The sequence below is a fragment of the Meleagris gallopavo genome, chromosome 1, assembly GCF_000146605.3.
Source record: "Meleagris gallopavo isolate NT-WF06-2002-E0010 breed Aviagen turkey brand Nicholas breeding stock chromosome 1, Turkey_5.1, whole genome shotgun sequence".
NCBI lineage: Eukaryota > Metazoa > Chordata > Aves > Galliformes > Phasianidae > Meleagris > Meleagris gallopavo.
The window spans coordinates 60,442,979-60,469,650 of NC_015011.2; the positions used below are offsets into that span (position 1 = coordinate 60,442,979).

At 45.9% G+C, this 26,672-nt stretch overlaps 2 protein-coding genes across 4 annotated transcripts in view; one reads left to right on the forward strand and one right to left on the reverse strand.

Annotated features, from left to right (window-relative positions):
- The window catches only part of LOC100547920 (cat eye syndrome critical region protein 2), a 41,321-nt gene extending 14,699 nt beyond the window's left edge, over nucleotides 1–26,622 (forward strand). The window contains exons 2-15 of one of the 3 annotated variants that reach the window (XM_031555061.1): nucleotides 5,753–5,936; nucleotides 6,666–6,805; nucleotides 7,295–7,399; nucleotides 8,045–8,094; nucleotides 10,477–10,646; nucleotides 11,369–11,446; nucleotides 16,204–16,360; nucleotides 20,169–20,298; nucleotides 20,577–20,614; nucleotides 20,701–20,792; nucleotides 21,044–21,170; nucleotides 22,566–22,999; nucleotides 24,193–24,321; nucleotides 24,530–26,615. In XM_031555061.1, coding sequence (XP_031410921.1) covers nucleotides 6,750–6,805; nucleotides 7,295–7,399; nucleotides 8,045–8,094; nucleotides 10,477–10,646; nucleotides 11,369–11,446; nucleotides 16,204–16,360; nucleotides 20,169–20,298; nucleotides 20,577–20,614; nucleotides 20,701–20,792; nucleotides 21,044–21,170; nucleotides 22,566–22,999; nucleotides 24,193–24,321; nucleotides 24,530–25,420 — 2,457 coding nt within the window. In that variant the 5' untranslated portion in view covers nucleotides 5,753–5,936; nucleotides 6,666–6,749 and the 3' untranslated portion in view covers nucleotides 25,421–26,615. Of the gene's footprint in view, nucleotides 1–5,752; nucleotides 5,937–6,665; nucleotides 6,806–7,294; nucleotides 7,400–8,044; nucleotides 8,095–10,476; nucleotides 10,647–11,368; nucleotides 11,447–12,325; nucleotides 12,906–16,203; nucleotides 16,361–20,168; nucleotides 20,299–20,576; nucleotides 20,615–20,700; nucleotides 20,793–21,043; nucleotides 21,171–22,565; nucleotides 23,000–24,192; nucleotides 24,322–24,529 lie in introns of those variants that run through there. The other 2 variants (XM_031555060.1, XM_031555064.1) reach the window with 2 other exon arrangements.
- The window catches only part of LOC116216597, a 4,008-nt gene continuing 3,589 nt past the window's right edge, over nucleotides 26,254–26,672 (reverse strand). Inside the window, exon 3 of the mRNA XM_031553207.1 lies at nucleotides 26,254–26,270. Coding sequence (XP_031409067.1) covers nucleotides 26,254–26,270 — 17 coding nt within the window. The remainder of the gene's footprint in view (nucleotides 26,271–26,672) is intronic.

Genomic DNA, 26,672 nt, shown 5'->3' on the forward strand with positions numbered 1-26,672 from the left:
ACTTAAAAGGTGCCAGCCCATAAGGTGAAATATCTTCAGTCCATAAAATTAATTCCGTGATAAAGCATCTGTTCTGATGAGACCTGGATTTTTCTTGTTTCTTTTAACTGAGAGATCACAGAGGCAAAAAAAAAAAAAAAAAGTCCTGTTCACTTGAATTAGATGCCCAAAAAGTCTATTTTCACCTTGTAAACGCAACAGTTATGGTGGGTGGCTGAGAGAATCCAAGTCTTTTTCAGCTTTTAAAGCTTTTACCAGATAGAGATATTACTTCTATTATTTTTCTTACCAGCTAACTCTGCAAAAGGAAATACAAAAGTAATTTTGTTCTTGTTTAAATACTCTTTGGGAGAAAAAAATTGAGCTCTCCCAGTCTTGCTCTCCTTTTTCTTCTCACAGACTACTTTGAAGATGTCCTCAGTGATGGAGGAGGTCTATAATTGTTTATGCTGTCTGTCATCCTCTGGTTTGATCAGGGTCCTTGGTTTTAATTTTCGGTGCAGAATGCACTCTCTGGGATAAGATGTAGATCAGGCTTGCCATTTTACCAGCCCTTGTGGCTTAAGAGTGTTCCAGTATTTACTCTCCCATTGCATTTTGTAAATTAAGTGAAAGGAGACTTAGAACACTGTCAACGCGACAGATATCCTAGCTAGTGGGTCCTGGCAATTATTCGGCATCTGAACTTTCACAAGGCTTATCTGTGTGTGCCAGCAGTATCTGAGCATCGGTGAGAGATTTTTGTCTCCAGTGTTTCCATCTCCTTATCCTAATGTTTCTTTTAATCCAATATTTACTCTCACAGGGTTGGGGTTTTTGTGTGTGCTTTTTTTAAAGGTTTTTGTTGTTGTTGTTGTTGTTTTAATTGGAGTGGTGAGGGGGAGCTTGTAACAAAGTTGGCAGCAGTTGACCGCATAGGGAAGTATGCTGTGACAGTTATTCCATACTTGGGCCATGGCACCCTGCCTGCGGGAAGTGCAGATTGACACAAGGACTCTCTTACTGAATAATCAGTGTTTGTTTTTGTCTTTTTTTTTGGTCTTGATTTTGTTTACAGTTTCCCAGCCAAGATTTGATGTACTCTGGAGACTTTAAAACTAAAAGCACAAGTGGCTCTGCTTCCTTTTGAGATGAGGATTGAAAAAACAAAACAAACCAAACAAATAAGTGTAGGTGTGGATTTCTAGCCCTACTCTTATTGGATTCACTCAGAAGGGATTTCACATTGAGTTTGCCCTACAGGGTTCCCATGGGACTGGGGTCCGTGGGGGCAGCTATCTTCTCCCAGCTGAGCTCACCAGGAGCTCCAAATTAATTTTTCTCTGCATCACGTCAGCCCTGTGAAATGTTTACTCTGTCCTTTGGCAGTGTCCAAAGGCAGCTCTGCAGGAAGCACTGGGACAGCACACTGTCCACACTGTCTTTCTGACAGCAAAGCATGGCCCAATGCATCAAAACCCCAGGCAATGGGAAGGGTGCTTTGGGGCATGGGATGAGCCCCAGCAGTGGCAGACTGCTGGATTGGGATGGCTAAGTGAAGGAAAGAGTGCTCAGCTCCCATTTCCTGGAGAAACCTCCCTCTTCTGGGAGGGAGCTGGTCGGCAGATGGTTGAGCTGCAGCACTGGGCTCTCTGGGGGTGTATAATTTCTCCGACTGTTCTGGACGCTGATACCCATGTTGGGGGGGAGCCCCTCCTTAGACTTGCTCGTGCCGTCTTTATGCCCTGATTTTTTTGCAGCTGCTGCTAAAGATCACAGGCAACTTGAGCCAAAGCCTCGCTAGTACTCTTGTGGATTGTCTGCAGTTATTTCTCCCCTTTGACACTGATGTGCTAGGTCACGTCCTTCCCTGTGCCCCAGATTTCTTTTTATGTGCACAGAGGTCCATAATGTATGATTAAAATTTTCAACCACAGGTACGATTCAGCTTGACCTCTTTGCTAATCATTGCAAAAAAGGTAGGGACCTCTGACAACAGCCCAGGGGGTTCAGAGCACAGTCAGGGATGAAAAATTACATTGGGCTCATGAGAGAAATCAGCTGCATCCACTTGGGACATATAGTGTAGATAGTCATGTATTATTCCACCACTTTCCCGCTACAGCTATCCAAATTGCTTTGCATGTTGGGTGGCAGCTTCAGAGTAGGGGATATTATAACAAGTGAGGGAAACTGCCCTGGTTTTCTGAAATATTAAAGGTGCTGCAGCCAGTGGAGTTGGGATGGGGCAGAAGACTTGCTGTAGGAAGGAAGAAGTTTCACAGTCTCAGAGGTGCTCTAAGGTAATTAACTCTTCTGACCTTTTGTAGGTGACTTCTGTAATAGTTTTCTTTTGCTAATGAACTGTATGGGAGAAGCTGTTGCTGCATGGCAGGGGAAGGGAGAAGGGTGAGAAATGGTGACAATCATTGTGTGCTATAGGCTCTCTCTTAAACAGTTTCTAGGAGCCCCAACTTACTTTTAGTGAAGAGCTGATTTTCCTTTGGATACTTGTCCTGAAACAAAATGTGTCCATGCATCAATTCACTCCCACATGTTATTTTTAGAGAAAGGAAAGGACGTTTGTCACTTAACGTTGCTTTTGTTGGTTGAGTGCTGTTACAAGTCTCAGTGATGCTGAGAAACTTGGAGGAAGAGGTATCTCTGTCTCAACTCAGTGATCTCCCTGCCTTCTTCTTGCCTACAAAAAAGGTTTTTGGAAATTCTCAACTGCAGCAGAGACGCTGTAGGACTGCCAAACATGCAAATGTGTCTCTGTCTTATTTAGAGCTTTAAAGAAAGGTATTTGACAACTGCATCCAGGCCGTTCCTCTCCAGGACCTTGTCTGTCTGATTCTTGGGTTCTGATTTTATAGCTACTGCTAAATGATTAGTCTCAAGCATTTATGTTTTATATGGGGAAGAGCTCCCAAGGTGTGAGGTCTCACAGTTGGCTATGCTCTCTGTAGATTTTCTCTTCCAATCCAAGGGATCTGTTTCAGAACCCTTTTTCAAAGGGAAATTTAATGGAGACCATCCAAGTAGAGACCATAGGGTGTGGCAGATAGGTTGAAGACGAGCACCCCACGTTTGTCTGGAGAAAAGAAGCCAGACCTCTTGAAGAGGGAAAATATAAATTGGGTAAGATTGAGAGTGATTGGGAATGCTTTGGGACATCTGGTTCCCATCTCTGGTTCTCATTTCTATCCTTATTCAAAGCGACAAATGCACAGTAGCCGTCTTTGAAAATTGATGGGGGTAGGAACTCAAAGTACTCTTGAGAACAGAGCTTGTAATGTATTGGACACTGAGTGGATGGCGGAAATTTCTAGTGTTAGCCACTTATGTGAAAGTCAAACTCAAACCAAATTGGATAAGTCAACAGAGCCAGTCCCCAGAGAGAATGAGAGTTACATAGGCAAAGATTTCAGATGATCTTTTGGAATTGCGGGGCTTCCTGGATCAGTTTTCTTTGGGAGTAACTAAAATGGTAAAGCAAGATCAATGAGCTCGTTTGAGTAGTAAGAGTATCTGTCCCTCTTTTTTGGTGGAAGAAAAAATCAGCCAGAAGGCTAACAGGTCAAAATTCTGTTCCCTTTGTTGCTTCTTCCAGGCATCCCATGTCACTACTACGATCCTGGGAAAAAATGTGGAGGTTTTTTAATCAGTTTTACTGTAAATAGACAGAGCATCTATATCAAAGCTAATGAAATAATCTTCTGCCTTGAACTCAGGGTGCTGGAATTGAGATGCTTTTAGAAAGCTTATATTCTTCTTCCAAAATGGACTTAACATCTGAATATAGATGTTGGTCTGCATTCAGAAGAGGATATTCTGGTCACTGTTTCTATTCTGAAAGCTTGAGTTGAGTCTTTCTTCTTTGTTTTGTTGTTGTTGTTGTTTGGTTGTTTATATATATATATATAAATATATATCAAACTTTGTGTGATCAAAGAGCACTCTCAAACACAAAGAAGGCTATAAAGTTGAATCTAGTACCACACTTCTTACCAAGTTGAAGTCATTGCTGAAAGTTGGATTGGAGTATAATGAGGAAGACATTGTGGGAATGCACAGCTACTTAAGGTAGATGTATCATGCTTGAGTATTTCAGAGAAAAAGCATACTTTCAGTATTTTGTATACTATAATTAGTACTCGAGACAGAAATCACTTCACAGAGCAGTTCTTCATTGTGTTAACTAAACGTACATGTAGGGAACTGTTTCAAGTTGCATATGTTTGACTGCTGATATTAGTGGGGCGAAACAATTACACTCAGATTGGAAAGACCAGTGATCTGCTTGTGTCATGCAGAGGAAACAACCTCTAGGCTGCAGAAGGCATTAGATCTGGGTATATTCAAGCATCTGTTGTTAAATACAACCAGGAGGCTGATAAAACTCATCCGGTGAAAGGAGTTGGCTCTGAGAGGTCAGCTAACATTTGACGTCAGAAAGAGGCAGGCTGGTGGGGAGCAATCTGCAGGGTGGTAACATCAACTTCTCTCCATCTGAGGAGGAAGGGAAACACTGCCAGGTGGAATCGTGTGGCATCTGTTTCCTTGTTCTTGCAGTCATTGTCCCGTCATGGTTGTTGTAAAGAAGTCCAGTCTTTACCAAGTGTGTTAAGTCGCCCTGTCTAATAGGTAACTTCTTATTGACTTCTAACTCTTTCACTTGGATCCTGCTCCTCTGTCTCGTTGCTTAAAAATAATAGCTTTTGTAGTAGTTAGAAATTTCTTGGGCAAATGCAATTCTGTAATGCTGGCACAGTTCCATTAATCATATAGAGTAATGAGTTTGTGCCAAAAACCTATCAAGTTGAGCTGCCTTTTTGAGAGCTGGTGGGAGTGTGTACCCAGTGGTGTTCTTGCTGGCATATGGACTTCCCGTGTGTGCAGGAATGGCCGGGGTATGGGAGGGGGAGATCCCTTTCTCTGTGCTCAGGGCGCAATGCTTGCAGACTAAGAAAAACTGGAAAGACTCGGGTGTCAAATTGGTATAGATAGATCTTGAGAAAATTTTATATGTAGGGGCACATGGCCTCACTAGCCATTTTTTTCATACCCTCCCCTTAAATTTTCAGCAGTCAGAATAAGCTCTCCTTAAAATATAGGCAGGAGCTCTTTTAGCTTTAAGTTCCACCAGCAGTCTGTGTCAGATAGGAACATTTATCCTCAACACCAGATAAGGGTAAGAAATGCGTTTCCTTGGACTATGTGGTGAGTTGCTGGCAAAGAAAGGGGGATTTAATGTAGTCCACCTAGCAAATGAGGAAGATCATTTTAGGGATGGTATTTAAGAAGAACTCAAATGTTTGATTTGATCATCTGGCAGACTAGGGAAGAGAATACAGTGGTCTGAACCCTCACTCAGAAAGCACGCTCTACCCCAAAGCGAGTATGCTTTGCTGCACAACAGGCCCTGTGTGTTGACTGGGCCCTGTGGGTGTACTCCAGAGCAACTGGAAGAGGGATGGGCAAGAAAAGGAGGCACCTTGGAGTCCAAGGGAGAAGAGGGGCCAAAACAGGAATATAGGAGGTGTACGGTGGTGAAGCTGAGAGGAAATGGTGGTGGTGGAGATGGTCAGCTACTAAAGTTTCAAGCCACTGAACCAATGCATAGAAAACTATTGAAGGGGCAGAGAGAGGAGCTTGGCTTAGCGATGGCAGATGTGACGAGCAAGTGGAAAGGTGAAGAGTTGTTTGATTGTTCCAGATGTTTCTGGCATGGCAAACTACATTATGTGTGGGTGTTTGTTTCCTTGGTTAGATCCCAGACATTTCACAGCTACCTGGAGGACATCATCAACTACCGCTGGGAGCTGGAGGAAGGGAAACCCAACCCTCTGCGAGAGTCCACCTTCCAGGAGCTACCGCTGCGCACCCGAGTCGAGATCCTGCACCGCCTCTGTGACTACCGGCTTGATGCAGATGATGTCTTCGACCTCCTCAAGGTACGCTGGGCAGTGGGAGTGTGGGGACAGAGGAAATGGCCTGGCTGTGGGCCAGATTAGGGAATCTTCTTGGGAAGGGTATTTTGAGGCCAGACTCTTGGTGGAAGTGCTATGGGTCAGCAGTTCCCCATCCTGTTCCCCAGCTCTCACCTTGCAGAGGATCCAAGTCAGTGTCATAGGACTACTCCTGAGGCTCTTGCTCTGTGGGGATGTGCTTGTAACATAAAAGTCACCAAGCAAGTTGGTTTCATTAGCTACTCTTTCTGAGATGACTGAATTTGGAGATGCTCCAACTGCAGTGGCGGGGCTGGGCAAGCTGGGGCTGTGTTGCTGAGGGATGGTGTGAGATGAAAGGATAGGACTGAAGTGCATTGGGGGATGGGGGAAGGGTGGTGAAGAGGGGGAGGGAGCTTCTCAAGGCTGTGCATGGCTGTCGCCAGCACTAATTAGACCTTCGCTGTCAGGAGCACCAGAGATGAAATGTTAAAACGAGAGAGGCCATTCAAATTAGAGATGCCAATCTCAATCCCTCCCTGGACGGAGAGCGAACGTCTCCTTCCCCCCTGGAGTAACATTTTCCCAGATCGACCCGGAGGAGCAGCTGTACTGCTGTTGTGGCATGGTGGGAGGGAGGGAGGTGTTTGCGGAGGGGTGTCATCATGTTTTGTGTGACAGTGTGGCTGCTTTTCAACTTGTCACCGTCTGGCGGGGGGCTCCCCGTGGGTGCAGGGCTTGGACGCTGACAGCCTCCGTGTGGAGCCGCTGGGTGAAGACAGCAGCGGGGCTCTGTACTGGTATTTCTATGGCACACGGATGTACAAGGAGGACCCAGTGCAGGCGAAAACCAACGGAGAGCTGGCTCCAGACAGGTAACGGACGTTCAAATGCCCCTATGCCCAGGGCATGGTGGGAGGGGAACAGCGCAGCCAGCCTGGCCGGAGGGGGATCCGCCTGACTGCTGTTGTCACGGGAGGGGGTGGCTGGGAATGCAGGGTTGCAGCAGCACGGGGCAAGCACAAAGTTGCCAAGCAGACTGCGAGCTGTCCCGCGTGGCACAATGTGCCGGAGCCAGCCTGCAGCCTTTGTGGCACCAGCAGAGCCTGCTGCTGAGCGATGCCGCCCGCCCCACCACATTCCTCTCTGGCTGCCCCGCACCGTGCCGGCGGCTCCCAGAGCAAGCTCTCAGCAAGGGGGAAACCCTCATCTTCTTTCCCTCTCCATCCTGTGGCTGCTCTGATTTAATCCCTCCTTTGCTTTGGTTCCTCACAGCTGTTCCAATATCCCTGCCTTTCTCTGTCCCCGCCAGCCACAGTTCCCGTGCTCAGCAGATATTTCATGGTGTTTTTGCCATTCTGCAGGGGATGTGGGGGACAGACAAATACCCCAAACGTTCCTGGGAAAACAGGCAAGAGACGAGGGCGACCCCCAAAGCGGAAAAAACTACTGGAGGAAAATTTGCTGAGGTATGGAAAGGTTCCTGCAATAGATGTGGGATGCATGTGTTCCCAGAGGAAAGTCTCTCTGATACTTCTTGCAATTAATAATATAATGTGCTTCTGGGGTTCCCCCGGTAAGTATGTATATGTCATGCAACCATAATTTCAGTGCATCTCTGAAGTGAAGCAAGCTCAGGCTTGGTGGATGCTTTGATCACTTTCCAAAGAAAATTCTGACTGAGCTGGAAGCCAAGCTTGGTAAAACACTGGGTATCACTCTTCCAGCTGCCTCACTTCTAATGCAGTTCTTCTGTGCAGTGTTAGGGGATATGCTCTTGATAAAGATTCACTCACTGCGCAGTGCTTGAAGCCAAAATCTTAGCCACTTGAGTCCGTACACATTTTGGGGTACTTCCCTTGAATATTGAAATACTGCCCTTGCCCTTCATCCCTCACTTCTTCAAATTTTTCAAAGCTATGATAAATGTATATATGTGTAGATATGTATGTGTGTGTCCATAAAAATATATATTTAGAGCAAGTAGGTTTTTTTCCATGGTTTTGCTCTCCGTTGAATCATTGCTGCAACCTCATTCTTCTCTTCAGAAATAGCGTTTCAGTGATGTGAAGTAATGCATTTATTGTATAACTCCTTCTCTTTCTTTTTGGTAGGGAGAAGGCAGAAGAAAACTTGCTAATCCGTGAGACTCAGATAAGAAATGGTAAAGAGATTTTTGTGGGGTCAGGGTTGATATGATCAGCTAACACAGCTTTTAAATTATCAAAGCCTGGGGAGATGCCTTTCTTGGGAAAGAGAAAGTCTGTCTGTCAGTGGTCTGACTAAGTCTGGAAGGAGGGTTAGCGTTACAGGCTGCCTTGCAGCTGGGAGCCTGGGCACCTGACTGCTTCCTATCTTATCGTAGATTAGTTTGGGATGAAGAGATGTAACTTGTTGGGTTACATGAGGCCTTAGGGGCCCACCTTCTCACTCAAGTTGATGGAAACAGGCTGTGAATGGCCCTTTGCCTCTCTGGGGGTAAGCTGAACACAAGCCCCTGTTTGTGGGAAGCACATTTTTTCTTTCATGCCACATGCATGGACTGGGAAGAGAGCGAGGTCAGTGATGCCAAGACAGGGGAGAACATCCCTGATTCTCCTCACTTCTTCCTCCTGTTGTCTGTTGGTGTCTGAGCTCAGTGCTCTTAAGAGCTGACGAGGAGATACCTACCTAAGGGTTAATGAGGCAAGCAGAAAAAGAGAGTTGGCAACATAATGTGCAACTGAGTCTGAGGGAGTCTGGGCTCATTTGTCATACATGAGAATCCCTAGGCTTCCACATAACTCACAGGCTCAGCCTGCCTATTCCACCACAATAAAAGGCAACTGTGGCATTGTCTTACTGTGCCTCATTCCCTTCTGCTTTTGTGCTCAGATTTCCTGGCTGCTGCTCTGGAGTTGAGAGGCAGAGCTGAAGCTACATGCATGAGACGCTGTGGGTTTATCAGATCATTGTTTTCTGGCAAATTCAGCCACTTTAGCTGTGGAATAATCTTCTAGTGGCACAAAGCAGTGCATTGGTACTGGCTGCTTTTGAAGCCAGTCAGCCACAGACAGCTGGCAAGGGAAGGGAAGTAGAGGGGGCAGACTTGGGGGCACCACACAGGTAAGCCCCCAGTAGGACTGGCTGCAATAGCTTGAGGTATCACAGTCTTCGGTCCTCCTCTGTCTCCTTTGGCCCAAGGAAACAGCATCACAAAGCCAGGGTGACGGAAAGTAGTGTGAAGTTGCTGCTTTGCCATCCCAGTTACATGAACGTGAGCTGCAGCCGATGGCGAGTTCAGCTGTGTGCTGGCCTGTGACCTGGAGCTGCCATGGAGTTGAGGTGTGTGACCAAGGGCAGGGGATCAGGGAGAGGCTACAGCTCCCCAGCCTTCCTGGGGCAACCTGATTGATAGCTTGCATATGGGAGCTGCTGACAGTTCAAAACCACAAAGGGACCAAGGTCAGTTCAGAGAGAAAGAGGCTCTGGTTTTTGCATATTTTTATTTTTTCATTGTTGATCTGCTTGAAAATGCAGTGAGAAGCTGCATGACATCTTCTGGTGGGGCAGCAACTGTTGCTTTTTTTCGAGTAGCCAGTCATTAGCCTGGGTTTTCTTGAAAGCTCCTCAGCCCAAAAGGATTTGAGCCAGTGTCTTCCCCCCCCAAAAGCAGTCCACCAACTCTCTGCCTAGAGAGCGTCCTTGGGCAAAAACATGCAAGTTGCAACCCAGGAGGCTTCTCTGCTCTGAGTAAACATTTGTGCAGCAGGAAGCGCGTTGCCTCTTTCCAGGTGGGTGTTCCAACCACTGTGTGAGAGCCTTTCCTTCACCATTAATATTCAAATGTTTCACACAAAGCAGAACGGTCCCGAATGTCTTGGTAGTTGGGACATGCTTCAGAGCAGTGGGAGATCTGCTTCAGATCTGACTCTGGATCAAGCAGGGATGGGATGTGAACTTCTGCAACTTCCCCCTCATCTGGCAGCCCGATGAAGCCCGTCCTTCACTTCCTCTTCAGTTCTTTCAAGTGCCTGCAAACAAAATGTTTCATTTGGGTAGAACGGGAGGTTTCATTCACCGCAGCAAAGGTTTGCAGCACTAAAAAAAAAAAAAAAGTTGGCTTATTTCAAATAACATTCATTTCCAGTGTTTTTATTCTGCTGCCAGACTAAATCAAGCATTTGCATTACTCTGTGTCCTGCTCTGGCTGACAGCCTCCGTTACCAGAAGCAAATTAAATCCTGTCCTCTGGTATGTCAGAACTGGAACTGAAGGGTGCCACGCTACCAGTACTTCTTCACCTATGTCATTCCCCTGTCTTGGCATCACTTGCAGTGTCACTAGGGGAGGCAACAGTATTTCCAGTGTGTCAAGAGTTTTGGGTCTACAGCAATGATATTTTGTGCTCACTGATGGTGCATACCCTGCTAGAGCATGTTTCCCATAGCAGTGACCCTGAACAGTGTCTTTTGCTCTTCCCAAGCCCTGAGGGCAGGAGAAGAGAAGGAATAAAAGTTCTTAGTCATAACTGCTGTGGAGATAACATTCTTGCATGTTGTTGAAGGGTCCCAAGGGCCAGGCCGTGGGACATGGTGGCTGCTGTGCCAGACGGAAGAGGAATGGAGGCAGGTCACTGAGAGCTTCAGAGAGAGGACTTCCCTTAGAGAGCGGCAGCTCTACAAACTCTTGAGTGAAGACTTCCTGCCAGAGATCTGCAACATGATTGCACAGAAGGTGAGGAGGCATAACATCCTGTTTACCTCTGTCTGACCACTTCCAAGAGCACGGACATTTGCTGACAGAAGGAGAGCTGACTGTGCAGACATCACCCCATCCTGCTCCCACCTCCAGCCTGCAAACGCTCCGGATATAGGGGCTGTCTAGCTTACTTACAGGGAGAAAGACTCTCCCTGATGAAGTGGTAGGGCTAGAGATCCGATTCATGATTGCACATCAGCATTGGTAGGATGGCTGAAGGGGTTACTGTCTTCAGCTGTGTTCTGTGTCCCTTTCTTGCTAGCAGGGAATCTGTCTGCTTTGAACTGCTGCGATTTACTGCCTGGCTTTTCTATGCAAACTGCCTCTGATTTCACTTTTACTGCAGTTTCTCTGCTGGCTCTGCTGCAGGGGCAGTTGCTGCTTTGGCTGTCCTCTTTAAGTCTGCTTGAGATAGTATGTCAGAGCCTTCAGACTCTGATGGGTACTGTCCGTTAAAGGAATGTTTTCAGATGGGTTAGGAGAGAAGTGGGATCCTTCAACTGGAAGGCTTTGTAAAACGGGCTCTGCAGTCAGCATGGTACTCTTGGACTGAGTTCAGTGTGTTTGCTACCTTTGTAAAGCTAACAGGGATTTCATGGTCACTTCTCATCCCCAGAGTTTCTCCTGCCACTGTCACTGATGTGCCCTAATTTCCTCCACTCTCTTTTTCTTTCCCTCAATTCTCAACCCTGTTTCAGGAGAAGCGTCTACAGCGGACAGAGTTTTCTCCCAGGTGGATGTCTGACCATCAGCCCATCAAACCAATCAAGCAGGAGGTGAGGGGGGGTGCGAGGGGGAGGACAACGGAGGGAGGCGAGAGCAGATGCCTCCTGGGGGAAAAAATAAACCACAGCATCGCTATTCAGTGGGAAGGAGCCGTTTGAAAAGTGCTCGTGCTGAAAGAAAGATGGGTGGTAATGCCGGTCAAACGCAGGCTGACACTCGGGGTTTCTATGGCGAGCAGGGAGGTGCTGCCCTCTGGATCGCAGAGGTAACCGGCCTTGCTGCAGACGCTGGTGCAGCTGCGTATGGAAATCTGCGCTCAGCCTGGGGAATTCCACTTCAATGAAAGTGCTGGCACATTCGAGGCAGTTCAAAGAAAAGTTGAAGAAGGATGAGAGGGCTGGAAGAACTGGCTTACAAAGGGAAATGACAGAAATTCAGCCAAGGGAAAAACGTGAGGCTGCAAACACATGAGGGTGTAGATAGTGCGGAGAGAGAGAAGGACTCGATGCAGCACAGAGCTGAACTAGAGGGAATCAGATGGAAACAAAAATCACAATTTAGGCTGCTTAAAGAAACGCTTGTCAGACCAGCTCAAGCAGCTCTTTCCGTGCCTCCTCACCCTCATCTCCTCCACCCCATTGATGGCACAGCACTGCTGCTTGTGTGTCTGTGCAGTGAACCAGACCCAGGAAAACGACTGGAGTTAAATATAACCTTTTTCTTTGGTTGGGGTTATTTTTAACGTAGATCAGTTTTCCAATTCAGTTCACCATGCAGCCCCCAACAGTCACGTTGGCACAGCCAGGGGCACGGTACGGCAGAGATGGGGGGGTCTTTGAACTGGCAACTGCTGCCCAGAGAAATCGGTCAAGCAACACAGGATTAGCTTCGGAGGAAAAAAGTGGCTTGGTTCTATCAGGCTGTGGCATAATCCCTCACTGCAGATGTAATGAAAGCACAGTTATCTGGTGTTTTGTCCCAGAATGCTATCAAATGCTGGGAAATTGAATGGCAGGGAATATTCCACGTGTGTCAGTGTTTCCTGCAAAACAAAGGAGAAAGTACAGCTCCCCACAATAAATATGATTACTTAGAATACATAAAGGAAGGAAGAGCCTCTCATCGTGCTGCAGATGAAAGCCTGCAGAGGGGAAAATAAGACCCTGGTGATGGTCAGTTTGGGGCCAGCATTGCTCTCTGCAAAGCCCCCGATCCAGGAAACGCAGGGCCACGTGTTTGTTCACAGGCAGCAGAAATCCCAGTGGAGAAGGGGAGTGGGAAACACATGGAGCCTGAATGATGCTAATCAGTACCGCAGGTGCTCCAGGTCTGCGGCTGCAGAGGGTTGTTAATTGCCGCCTGTGGGCCAGTGAAACGTTTTCCGATGGGGGGGGGGGCCCTCCCAGCTCCTGCCGTGCTGGGGAGCAGGGAGCCAGGCAGCACCAGGGTGGGGAATCTCCAGACGGCGAGGGATGTGGCAGTTGTGTGTGCTGCAGGGAGCGAGAGAAGGTGCCAGCATGTCTGATGGCTTGCTGGCTGAGCAAGGGGTGGGCAGCAGGCAAACTTTGAGGAGAAAAACCCGGGTCCCTTGTGGGGGTAACCCCCTCCTCCCAGCTCCACGAGGTGGATGCCACGTTTGTCCAAGATACAACTGCTCCTAATCCTGCGGGGGTTTCTCAACAGGTGGTTCAGATTAGCTCCTCATTAAAGAGCTGCCTGAGCAGCACCCTCATTAGGGCAGTGCTGCAGAAATTGGAGCAGAGAGGGTTTGAAGGGCAAGGGGCTGGGGGCATCTGTGCCTCTCGTTCCTCCTGAAGTCTGATATCTGCTGTCTGAAAGCAAAGGAAAAGATAGAAAACTTGCCCTTTTGGGGTCTGGGGGAGGCAGCAATGATGTGTCCTGGAGTGCTCTCTGGTGGAGGGAAGGAGGTGGTGATGCCATGGCCACAGATGTGTGGCTTGTTTTCACATGAGCATGAAGCCAGAGAAATGCTCTTTTCCACCTTTTCTTTCAAGAAGAAAGTTTAACTTGTGTTAATTTTTGTGATTGTCTTGCCAGTAGGTCTATCACATCTAGTATGAGTTTGGGACCTCCTGTCTAATTTTTTTTTTTTTTTTAAACTCTGAGATATGAACTCTTTCAGCTCCAGTGGGTGTAAGTGGGGCAGCAGGCAGTAGGTCCCTCTGGAAATCAAGCTATTTCTGCATCTACAGTGTCTCAAAGAGCCCATCCCAACATTGCCACTTCTGCCCTACTATTGCAAGATCTACAGGGGAGCACATGCTGTGACTGTGGGCATCTGCTGCAGCCTTAGATGCCTTCTAGACTGAGTTTGTCATTCCTGCTTTTCCCTTCTCTTATGAGATCTGTTAGGATGGCACTATCTACTTTGCCTGAAATTGTCCCCCTGCTGTGTGAATGCCACATTTGTGGTGGGTTGATCTGGAATGTGGTGTGGATTCTGTATTGCGCCATTACAGCTCAGAGTGCTCAGTGCACCCAGCAGGCTTTAGAGGGGTTCTGGTTTCACCACTGCTACTTGGATGTTGTGTTCATGTTTCTGTAGGTATTGAATGATGGATGCTGTATGAATCTAAGAGGAGGTCACCTGTGCACCACCTGCTCAAATCAGTGTGGCATGCCAGGCTGGCTTAGGTCTACTGGCTAGAGAACCTAAAGGCTGATGGTCACATCCTCAATTAAATCCTTACTGTGCTGACTTCTGGTGGCTGGTTTCTGCTCTCCTCTTTCTCTTCCTAATGGCTGCAGAACACAAAGGGGTTTTTTTTTGTTGTTGTTTTTGGGTGGTTTTTTTGTTTGTTTGTTTTGTTTTTGTTTCTGTTATAATTTAAGGATTGGACAAGAAATTTAGAAGAAAACTGTTTCAAGACCATCAAGATCAGCCAAAAAAATATGTGCAGTGTATGAGTAGAGAGTAGGATAGTGGAATGGTTGAGAAAGAGGTGAAAATAACAGAAAGTGAAAATGTAGAACCTAATTCTGTAACTTCTTAATCTCTTGTAGTTGATGTACCAGTGTCAGTACTGGGCATCCTGGTGTTCACGTATTGATCGGTAGGTGAAAGCATCTGAGAAATACAACAGGAATGATCAGGGAGCTGGAAGGATTGCTTTATGCAGAAACATTTAATCTAGGTACAGAAACACAGAGGTTTTGTGCATGTGCTTGAGGAAGCCCATAAACACTGGAATGTGGCTGAAGAAGAGGAACGTTTATGCCAACACTGAGGAGCGTAATTAGGCATAATTGGATGGAATGAGAGTATGAAAAAATAACTTTGGACTGAAAGTGAGGAGAACATGGCTAACCTAAACAAGCATGGGTTCACAGAACAGTTTCCCTAGGAAATTTGTGCAAGCGTTAATTGCTAATAGCTGGCAAAATCTAAAAAGGAGAAGAACCTAGGCTGAGTTCCCTGGTGGTGAGATCCTGCTGTGAGTTTTGCCTAAAAAGATCAGCACAGACCAGGTGTTTGTGCTGTCCAGTCTGCCCCTAAATGCAGGCTAAGGTCCTGATATTGTGAAGAATTCATACTGGATGCTTCTTTTTGTAGCTGCTGGTGGTAGAAGCATAATTCTCTTGATGTATTTCTACTGGAGACATGGAGATAACATGTGATGCTCATTGTGGAGATCTACAGGGGGACACTGTAGGGTAGCAGTCTGTAGGAGAAGAAGAGGTAGAAAGGGAATGAATGTATGGTAAAACCAGACTAGGCATTTACCAAGACACATTGAGGTTTCCCTTCTAGATAATGAAACAAGTACAAAATAGTAACCATGGTGCCAGGTTTTTTTTCTGGGGATTATAATAGGCCTAGGGAGGTTGATGTCTGAGCACCAGCCAGGGAACTCCAGCTGATTGCTAATCCTCAGGAAATGCCTTCTGCTTAAGTGATAGTTGCTGGTTAGTCACTGAAAATGAAGGTGAACAAAACTGTATGCATGTTGTTCTTTTCTAGTTGACATTCCATGCTGATCAGGCACATGTACCTTGATCTTGCATAAGTCAAAGAGTGGTTGACTGATTCATTTGTCATTTAATTAAATTAAACCAATAAAGGTTATTCCACACTGTGGCATACGTACTTCACACTTTATTGGAGAAATAGGAGCAGGCAATTCCTGGTCTGGGAAGTGTGCAGTCTTAAGTGGGATCAAACACAGCCTTACAGCCTGCTGGGCATGAGGAGGTAAGGAAGTAGGGCAATAAAGAACCAGGCATACTAGAATGAGAATGCTGGCCAGGGGACTCAATAGAAAAAAAAACTGCCCAAATAAATGAGCAAGAGCTAGTTTAGGGGGGATTAGCATACAGCAATACAGTTTGAAACACAAAGAATAACTTGATGTAAGGCCAAACTGGTCTCTTTTTCTGCCCCAAATACTGTGTATTTTATGATAGAGCCAGGTTCAGCAGAGTAGTTTTTTCTGCTCGTTCTTGCAGCTCAAGACTCAGTTAATGGAAAGAGTAGGTGTTCCATAGAGATATCAACAGCCAGGATCCTTTGCCCAGAAGCGAAATCCGAATGATACATCTCTGATGCAGCAGCAGTTTGTCTAACCAATTACTTCTCCTTCCTTTCTCCTTGGGTCAGTAGGGTTTCATTGCTTGACAAGTAACTTTCCTTTACATGTTGCTTTTTGTCTGAAATATATACAGACCTTTTTGTTGTTGTTGTTCCAGCTGTTCATTGTGCCTAGTACTTGCTCAAAGTAAACCTGCCTCTGCTCAGACTTGAATAAGCCAATGCATTACATTTTTGTTGTGCACTGTTCTGTGACAGGTAAACCCAAATGTGCTCAATTCAGTGGAGAAGCAGAGGCGCAGAGAGGAAGAAGAGGAGCGCCAAATCCTTATAGCAGTGCAGAAAAGGGAGCAGGAGCAGCTGCTAAAGGAGGAGAGAAAGAGAGAGATGGAGGAGAAGGTCAAAGCAGTGGAAGGTAAGTGCAATCAGTGTGAAGCAGAGCTGAGACCAAGCCTTGAATTAAGTTCTACCATTTGCATTCCTCCCCTGCCAGGCATGCTAATAGGGATATCTTTTCTTGGACTTGGCTCAGATAAATTGGTCTGACAGTAGTTTCTTTTTGCTTTGTCCTCCATCTCTGTGTTGATGACTGTTATCTTATGTGCCCTTCAGTTTTGTCTTCTACCTTTGAGTTATACTCATTTTCTCCCACCATTCATATTATTGTTCCTCTGCTTCCTTCCTCCTTCCATCTTCCTGCTGTGGTCCTCATGTATTTCTCTGTGTGCTGGATTAGCTGACTTTACTCTTGCTGAACAGCCGCTTGTCCTTTTGGTCTGCTGCATGATGAAAGGACTCCTTTCAGGGGGAAAGGGAAGGGGATGACATGGGAGTAGCAAGAATAGTAGTTTCATATTGCTGCTGACCTCATCAGCTAGAGAACTTAAGGTGAGAGGACCAGGCTAAACCGAGCACTGGCAAGTGACAACTTCAGTTTTTTCCTGCTCTGCCACAGCGACTGGCTGGGCTGTTGAAGCTCTAGGGAAACACAACATCTTCATAAAACTGTTCTCACGCTGCATGACAGTATCAGTATTGTGAATCTTTAAGTTGATAAAGAATCAGAAGAGGAGGAGAAAAAAAAGTTCATGCAAACCCCATAAACTTTCCAAGATGAAACAGTTTGCTACCAGATGTTTGGTAGCAGACCAGATGTTATCTAAGAATAGCTTCTTTTACCTGCTTACTTTCTAACCCTTTGAGAATCCAATTACTTACTTGGCCTTCGTATATTTCTGGTTGCCAGTCCTGACTAATCTGGTGCTTTAAATTCAGAGTCATCCAGCTTCCAGATCTGCCACAGACATCTGTTTCACCTTGGCATATTGCATATTCTTTGTGCTTTAATTCTTTACCTGTATAGACAAAATTAATCTTGAAGAGCCTGAAGACCTGCAAAGACAAATGTAATATTCAGAGTTGGGCTTGTTTTCTTATAAGCTGTGTCAGTTTTTGGGTAAACGCAACCACTATGTCATCTGATGTGAATGTACCAGAGCCAGTCAAAAAACTGGCGTGGGGGTGGTCAGTAAATTGTTTTAAGCCATTTTGTATGCATTAGTGCTTTCCTTGACCGGCATGCTTTTATTTTGGTTTGAGCAGTTTCTTTCAGTTTAGTTCAAACTTATTCCCCAGTCAGTTTAGGCTAAGTCAAGAGAAGTCCACTTTTAAAGTGATGCAAAAGTTGTTTGGAAAGATTATTTAAATCATTTGTTCACTTAAATCACTTTAGTATTTTTCATCCCTAGAAACGGCAGCTTTCCAGGAAAAACTTTGGCTTCTTAACCATCTTTCCTTGTTGTCGAGCACACCCTCCATTAGCATAGCACTGTGGTAGTTCTTATGATGAACAGAAAGTCATTTGAAAATGAAGTCATTTGTTTCGCTTGGCTCAGACTTTTTAAAACTGGACATCCCCTGACTGAGAGTAACAAAGATTTTATTGTGTTTTGCCTTCTTTTGTTAAATCCCAAGCGATTTTGCAAGATCTTCTGTAGAGGGGTGATATGAAACAGAGAATGGAATGTCTGTGCTCTTTGAGACTTCATCAGCACTTCACCTGGCTCTTGTTTTTGGACTCTGTGCCTGTTTTCAGATGACTTTCCTCTTTTTTGTATGGGATTTCATTTCCCTTTACTCCAACGCACACCCCATTTAGTGACCCTCCTGCTGGGCCCATCTGGACTTTCCTGACTTTGAGTTAAAGCAGTTTTCTAGATTTCTACCAGAACAGAATGTTAGAGTTTTCCAGTTCTCTTCCTAGATGCTGCTCAAACATTACCTCTCACATACATGACTTCCTAGCTGTCTGAGGTGCTTTTTAGGGCATTATTTAGCTTTTGATACTTGATGAGTAGATCTCAACCCATTACTACAGCATGATGGTGAGCTGTACCTTTAACACGCTGTGTAATCTTCCTGTGGTACAGGAGCCTGAACTGTAGTAGAATAGCACATACCAATTCCTGTCAAGTTTATTGTATTGGGGCACTGATGGATTTCTAAAATCTACGTGACCTTACCTCTTGGCTGCTGTTGCCATTAAATTCTCCTTTTACTACCCAGGTCATTGCCATACATATTTCTCAGCTTGTTCACTTTGGCATCCATAGTAATGTCATCTAAGTGATATTAGTTTTACCAAAGAAGCATGCAGTACTGAACTGTGCTTGACTGTGCTAATCTCTGCTAACTGTAGTTTGATGTTGGATTTCTTCTCATTACTTAGTATAAAATATGCTGATAGATTCTGTAGGACATCTTAGATGCAAGTCCTGTCCTTTCATCTTCAGAGCAACCCACAGTCTGGTTATGGGAAATGTGGACTTTTTTTTTTTAACCAGTCTTTGATATATCTGGTTGTGGATTTCTCTGTAAGTATCTCCCTTGTAGCTATTTCTGAACAACTGTTATCTTGTCAGAATATGCATTAAGATGAGGGACTTGTTCCTCAAGTGAAGCTATGACTTGCAGTGATGCTAATGGTGGTCATGTCAGTGTGTTACTGTGACATCTCTGGTTTCTTCCCAATAGAGGAATCCATTGCTTTTTTTTTTTTTTTTTGATGGAGCACAAGCTATGACTGTCAACTTCTTTTCAGGGAAAAGGACGTTTTCCTCAGTATCTACAGGAAAAACACGTAAACCTTTATTTAGCAACAGAATGCCTATGGAAGTGGTGATTCTAATGTCAGAGTAAAGACTTTAAGGGCATACAGATAGAGCTATTCTGGAGATGCCCACTTCTAGTTTTCTTGTCTGCCTGCTCTCCATCTCAAGCTTTCTTTTGGCAGAGTAAGAGAGAATATTTATACCCTTCCACCAGACCAGGTACCCCAGCTGTGGCCTGTTTTCCGGAGTGTTTTTTTCTTTATCATCTCTCCTTGAATATTTTTGCAGAAAGTTCTGCTTAAGCAGAAGGTTGATACAATTGCAGGTGTTTAGCAAGTCAAATGAATTCAGATTTGCTTTAACAAAAAGGAAATGAGGCTCATAAGAGTCCATAAACTATATATTATGAAACAGTCTGTTAGCCAGCTGTCTGGTTGCAAACCACAGGTTATATTACTAGGATTGCTTCTTCCTGTCTTTCACCTCTTAAACCACCATGCTGGAAGGCCACTGAGATAGGTTTGGTTTACTTGCCCAGGCTGTGAAGGCCCTCCTGAACAATCTTCCCAAAGCTATCTCTGGTGATGGAAAATATTATTGACGCCCGCTACTCATTGCTACCCAGATGGGAGAACTTCATTCATCCTTCAGCACTGCTCTTCATCAACCTCAGTGCAAAACCAGCTGCCTTGAGTTCATGTGGCTGAGGAATAATTGCTCCTTCTTGACTGCATGGGAGTAGCAGTGAACAGCTGTAGGATGGTAGCTTAACAAGCCAACTCTTTCCATTGAACTGATCTGTGCCTCAGTCTGTGCTTTGAACTTCTCTCTTTGTAGCACGCTGTCTTCAGGAACTTTTCTGGAGGTTGGCTAGGAGAGTATCTGCATCACATATCATGCCAAAATTTTTGATGGTATAGTCAACAAAAACTGAAGAGATGTGTTTGTGGTGCATGGTATTCTATCAGTTCCTCGGCTTCTTTGCTGTTTTTACTGAAAAACATTTCAGTGGAGCTCTTGAAAGTCACAGGAGCTGCCTGAGTTTTCCCTGCAAAACTCTGTTGGCAAGTAGTGCTGAATGGCTTCTTTGCTTATCTTCCCTTCTTGCTGCAGAACGAGCCAGGAGGAGGAAGCTTCGTGAAGAGCGGGCCTGGCTACTGGCACAGGGAAAGGAGCTCCCACCTGAGCTTTCCCACTTGGATCCCAGTTCCCCTACCAGAGAAGAGCGAAGGGCCAAGGATCTGTGAGTATGCAGCTGTGCATGTAGTACACCTGTGCAGTGGGTCATTTGTGGGGAGGGGAGGAGTGTGATCATTCACAGCAATGAGGAGGGAGAAATGAGGTTGGAGAGTGGCAAGGAATAAGCTGAGAAACATCTGGATTTGTTGCATGCTAGAGGAGCGTTTGTGATGAGGCCTGTTAACATCATGGCACTGCGTGTGGTGTGGAAGGGAAGATGAAGTAAAAGGAAATGCCTTGTGTGTCCTAAGTCTGTATTCACTGTTGTTTTTTCAATTACAGCTTTGAACTGGATGATGAGTTCACTGCCATGTATAAAGGTTAGTCATCCTGTCCCACTTTTCTTCTTTGAATGACTCCCCTGGGCATGTGTGTCTAATAATTGCCTCTCTTTTGTGACTAACAGTTCTAGATGTGGTAAAGGCTCACAAGGATTCTTGGCCTTTCTTGGAACCTGTCGATGAGTCATATGCTCCCAACTACTACCAGATCATTAAGGTAGGGAAGACAATCCAGCTTGCCTGGCTGATGCTCTTTGTTGACTGAAGCGCAATTATTTATTTGTGCTTTGAAGTTCTGTGGGCTGTGTTATCCTCAAAGTCAAATTGCAGGGGCTCCTTTGGGTCTAGGAAATGCATGATGAGAGTCTCTGCTCTGCATGCTTTTCTCTGAAAAAGCTTGTAATTTATGTAACGCTGCAAGTCCCACTGCACTCACTGTAACTCAAGGGAAGCTTTGTTGCATTTCAGGCCCCCATGGACATCTCTAGCATGGAGAAGAAGTTGAATGGAGGTCAGTACTGCACCAAGGAAGAATTTGTGGGCGATATGAAGACCATGTTCAGGAACTGTCTTAAGTACAATGGTGAAGGCAGTGGTAAGAGCAGTAAGATGCTAAGTTCATCTCTTTGCAGTGCTGAGTCAAAACAAGTACTGATCTGTCCCTACTCACCAGAACTGGATTTATGTCTATTTTCTTCCAGGGTATTTTTGAGAGTCTGGAGAAAAGAGTAGGAGCTCCTGAGTAATAAAGCCTGGGGATTAGACAGGTTTTTAGCACAGTTGTCATGCTAATTTGTGGGCTGGCACAATGGGACTCATATGTTGGTAGATAATGAAGACGGAACGTACAAAATCTGTTTTATTTATTTATTTATTTATTTATTTTGCAAGGTTGTTCCTTTGTGTGCCTGCATATGTTTCTGTGCTTCTTTGTCTCTTGCTATCTAATGTGCACTTTGAAGAGCAGAGGAGTCTAGTCAGTTCTCGATGTTTGCAGAGTAATGCAGAAATCTGAGAAATGAGCCTTTGGGATGGAAAATGTATCTTTTTGTTTAGCTTCCTTGGCTACTGAATGAATAACATGAGTTTACAAATGGGAAACCCTGGGTTTAATTGCCATGCCAATTAAAATTCTGCACGTTGCTTAGGTAAGAAATCAGTTCCCATATGGTGGGTCATCACTGCAGACTGTCTTCAAAGTGGAACTAGTTCGAGCTCTTTAGCTTGTCACTGTGGGCCCTGAGTAAAAGCATTCCTGTACTGCTACTGGGAGAGCTCTGTTTCCCAAGGAACTTCTGAGCTACTTCAAAGGAAACAACTGGAAAGTTATTTGCTTCAAGCCCTTGTCATTGACACCTCTCACATGTCTTTTTTTATTCTTATCCATTCCAATGAAACGTAGATGCCCCCCTGAGCAGAACTGTACCATGGAAATGACACAATTATGACGCTGATATTTGTATTAGCTTTTTTGTCGTGGTCAGCAAATGCTTTAAAAGCTGAACGTGGGTAAAGTGTCTTTGCTGATTTTTCTCTGTCTTGTAGCATACAGCAGAGATTTGAACTAGTCCAAGAAACGCCATTAAAGATAATCAGATAGCTTTGGAAGTCAACATTTCTTCTTTCAGCACTGCTGGCTAACTGTGCAGGTCACACATCTCTGCAAGCAGAGGTGGTGTCCGTCATAATGTAATTCTTGGCACTATTCTGGGACATTAGGTTAATGCTGACTGTGCAAGCCGTGCCACTAGTGGTACTTTGTCATGCCTGTGTGCCTGTCCTCTGGTGGGGTTACTGAACAAATCTGATGCTGCACTGCTTATCAAGTTTAAGAACATAAACTAAAGTCAATTAGATAGAAACAGAAGTCTTTCTCCGAAAAACTTTGTGGAGGTAATTTGGCAGGGGAAGTAAGAGAAGTCCGACATTGCTTAACAGTTCTTCTCTATAAGTCTCTGTCCCTGACATGGCTGGATTTTTTTCATGGCAGAATATACCAAGATGGCTTACAATTTGGAGAGATGTTTCCACCGAGCAATGATGAAGCACTTCCCTGGGGAAGATGGAGACACGGATGAGGAGTTCTGGATCAGAGAAGACGGGAGGCGGGAGAAGAGGAGCCGGCGGACTGGCCGCTCCAGTGGTGGCAGTGTTTGGACTCGGTCACGAGACTCAGAGGGACCAGGCAAGAGGCAGCAACGCCTGGAAAATGGAGGGAAACCTCCACCGTATCGTGCTACTTCTAGGGCTCCTGCTTCTTCCTCATCTTCCTCGTCCTCCTCCTTCTCCTCATCCTCTGCAGAGGATCCAAGTGGAAACGCCATGCAGCCTCCTCGAGAAGTGGGCCCTTCCAATGGGAGAAGTTTCCCCCGCTCGCTGCAGTACGGTGGCATGCCCAGTCCTGTGCCACATCCTGGCCAGATGGTAAGGGGTGGTTTTTTATCGATCAAGCCTGTGGAAGCAGGGAGGGAAAAGAGAACAAAACTCTGTGGAATGTGGCACGGATCTTTTCCCAGAGATTTGAGGGTCAGAGCTGTGATTTCTCAAACTGAAACTTTTTAGCCCTTAAATTTAACCTGAAACAGTTCAGTCTTACCAGGTCTTCATGTAGTTGGTTGAGGAAACTGGACAGAAAATAGTTACTGTTAAGACAGAATGTTGAGGCTAGAAGAGTAGCTACTTCAGTAACTGAAGGCTTTTCCAGATTGCTGCCAGAGTAGTTAGGAGTGGTCTTGTAACATTCTGTGTTGGCAAGTACCCACATATGCTTGGTCAGCCTCAGCTCCCCCACTTCTATTCTCTCTTTGGAGAGGTACCCCATGTGCATGTAAAGTAGTCACGTTTCCTCTTTTAACCTCCAGTTTATGATGCTGAGCAAGCCAGCCTTCTTTTGTCTCAATTGTTTACAGATGCCTGGTAACTTTGTGCCATCTGCGTACTTCTGCATTTCGTGCTTTGAGTATTCATAAAGGCTGTAAACAAAACCACACACAAGGCCACCCTGGGCTGTAGCTGTGACCTCCCTTTAGCCTGACGTTTCTTCTCTGAGGACCACCTGTTCTGCCTGTTCTATGGGCTGCTCCTTACCCATCCTTCACTGTCTTTTTCATTTTTAAACAGTGATGTCTTGTGGCGCAGTGTGACAGCTGCTCCTCTGAGATCCAAGATACCCCTTGCTTCTTAGCTAGAAATCAAATAGCATTTTAGGGCCGATCTTGTGATGCAGACAGTGAAAGCCAGTAGGAGAGCTGGAGCCAGCTATTCTTTTGAAAGAAATCCAGCACATTCTCTTTCATTCTACTCATATGCTCCTGTGGTTTGCTCCAAGGAGAGGAACACTGTCCCCTCCAGACTTCTTGCTTGCTCCTAAATAGCTGGGAGGTGGGTGAGTGTACCACAGCTTGAGCCTAGGGACACAAGTGAGAGAGAGAGAGTGGGGAATTGTGTCATCTCATGAGAAACCATGAAAAACCCGTAGGCTATCTCCAAAAAGTCCACCTGCTTTTCTGTGTGGTTCTTTAGATCTTGACTTCTCCACGCTTGAAGCAGTTCTGCTGCCTTTTTACATTTCACAAATGGTTTTATTTTTCCCTCCTGCACGCCTCCTCATCCCCCAGAGACCAGCCATACCGGGAACGTTTGGACCCCTACGTGGATCAGATCCAACGAAACTCTATGGCTCGCCAAGAGTGCCAGAGCCCCATCCTGGAGACCCGGTTCAACAGCACCAGCACTTTGCCATGCAGGTAAAAACAAACAAACAAATGGGAAACAAACAAACAAAAAAACCACCATAGCTTCTAGAAACGTTGCTGTCTGCTTTGCTAATAATAAAACAAAGGCGCTTTGCAGGTCCCCTCTGCTCCCCTTGGTGCCTCACTTCAGAGCACACCGGTGATGGTGCTTACCCACCTTCCTCCAACTGATACTCAGCCACTCTCTTTCCTTCCCCAGCCTGCCGTGGGACTGAGCGAGCACCGAGGGCACAGGCTGGCCACTCCCGAGAAGCAGGTGTGTGCTGGGCCGACCCACATTGCTGGTCTTGGATCCCGTCCCAGCGCCTTGCAGCTAGGGTGCATGAGTGGACCCCCTCCTGACGCCGTCTACTCACCAGCGCAGTTCCAGCAGGGATTCCTTCCTCCCAGGCACAACGGGCCTCCAGTGAGGCCGCCAGAGGGTTCCGAGATGCCACCAGGACACATGTACCGGCCCTACAAGTACCTGAACCGTGGGCACCCTGCCCTGTGGAATGGCAGCCATGGAGCCAGCGGCCAGAGTGCAGTGGGGCCAGAAGAGAAGGCACCCATGGGGCCGACGCCCTCGCTCCAGCCCCGCACCATCGGCCATATGATGGAACCCCGGGGCATACGGCCACCTCTGCCTCCCAGCCAGTGGACTGAGCAATCAAACTTTCTACCTCACGGGGTGCCTCCTTCAGGGTATATCAGACCACCTGGGAAAACCACCAGCCAGAGAATGCCGCAGCCACCAGCCGCTCTTTTTGGGGGACCGCCTCAGGTTCAAAGAGGGTGCCAGGGTGGGGATTCCATGATGGACAGCCCAGAGATGATCGCCATGCAGCAGCTGTCATCCCGTGTGTGCCCGCCAGGCGTGCCTTACCACCCTCGCCAGCCGCCCCCACCGCACCTTCCTGGGCCCTTTCCCCAGCTGGCTCACGCAGCCTCCACTGGCGTGCCACCCCCAAAGCCTGTCGTTGGGAATGGGAGCTCACAGGATCAGACCATGGAGTCGGAGAGCAACCAAGGTAACTCCCCATGGCACTATCCAGAGGCCACGCAGCAGCTTTTCATCTGTTTTTGCTGCTGCCAGGAACTCTTGATGTAGAGGATGCAGCCTAATGGGTCCTTCTAGCTGTAGATGTCTCTGTTCATTGCAGGGAAGTTGGACTAGGTGACCTTTAAAGGTCCCTTCCAACTCAAATGATTCTATGACTTTTGTGCCAATGGGGAGCAAGGAGCTGTGCCCACTGGATGGGCATTCACAAAGAGTAGCTCTACTGCTCTAAACTCTTGGTGTACCAACCTTAACTGTGTTGCTGATGCACTGTATCTGTAGATGTGGCTTTATTCAGATTTGCACCACTAAAGAAGAGGGGGAAAAAAAATATTTCAGACTCACAGAGTCCATTTTAAACACTGGCAGAGGCTCAGCAGCAAAAGCGAGTTTTATTCTAGAAAAGAATTAAATTACTGATCAAATAGTTTTGGGGCGCATCATTTGTATACATACTTTTCCTTCTATATATTTCCTGCTCCAGCCATCACTTAAGTTTTCTTAAGATTTTTCGTTTCACTGTAGCCTGCCAGAGATCCCCTCCTTCCCAGTTGTACCTGCAAGTTATCAGTTTGCCTTTGGGTGCAAATGCAAAGCACAGTCTGTGATGCTTCTTACAGCTCACTTGGATTTAATATAAAAATTGAGTCTGCAAAGAGTTAGGTAAGGAGAGTAAATGTTGTGTGAGTAAATGGTTTAAATACACTTCTTTGAGTATCTGTCAGTATGATTTCTCTGAAATGCACGTGTGCCTCATGAGCTTAACGTCTCAATATCTTCACAGAGGAGGAGTGCCAGCAAGACGCTGAGCAGACAGGTCAGTTGAGATAGGATGGCAACGTGTCATGTGTGCCACCACAAGTTTCTTTCTAGTGGAATTTCATTCACTCTAGCTGGTGATCTAGAGATCAAAAAAAACCTTAAACCTAAAGTAGAGATCAAAAAACCCTAGAGATCAAAAACAAATATTTCATTAATTCTAGCTGGTAAACTAGAGATCAAAAACCTTGTATTTTTATCGATGCCTTGTGTGCCTTACAGTAAGAGGAAACTCTTTCCTTGTGTGGCATTGCTTAAAACTCATCATTTAGCTGTGCTGGATATAGAACAGAGACTGGGAGAGAACACTGGGTGATTTCAGAACAGAGTGGCCACATCTTTGAGGTTTTTATGCAATCTGATAGTGAATAGGACAAGGTGGAATGGCTTTAAATTAAAAGATAGGAAACGTAGGTTAAGTATTAAGAAATAATTCTTTATTCAGAGTGCGTTGAGGCCCTGGCACAGCTGCCCAGAGAAGCTG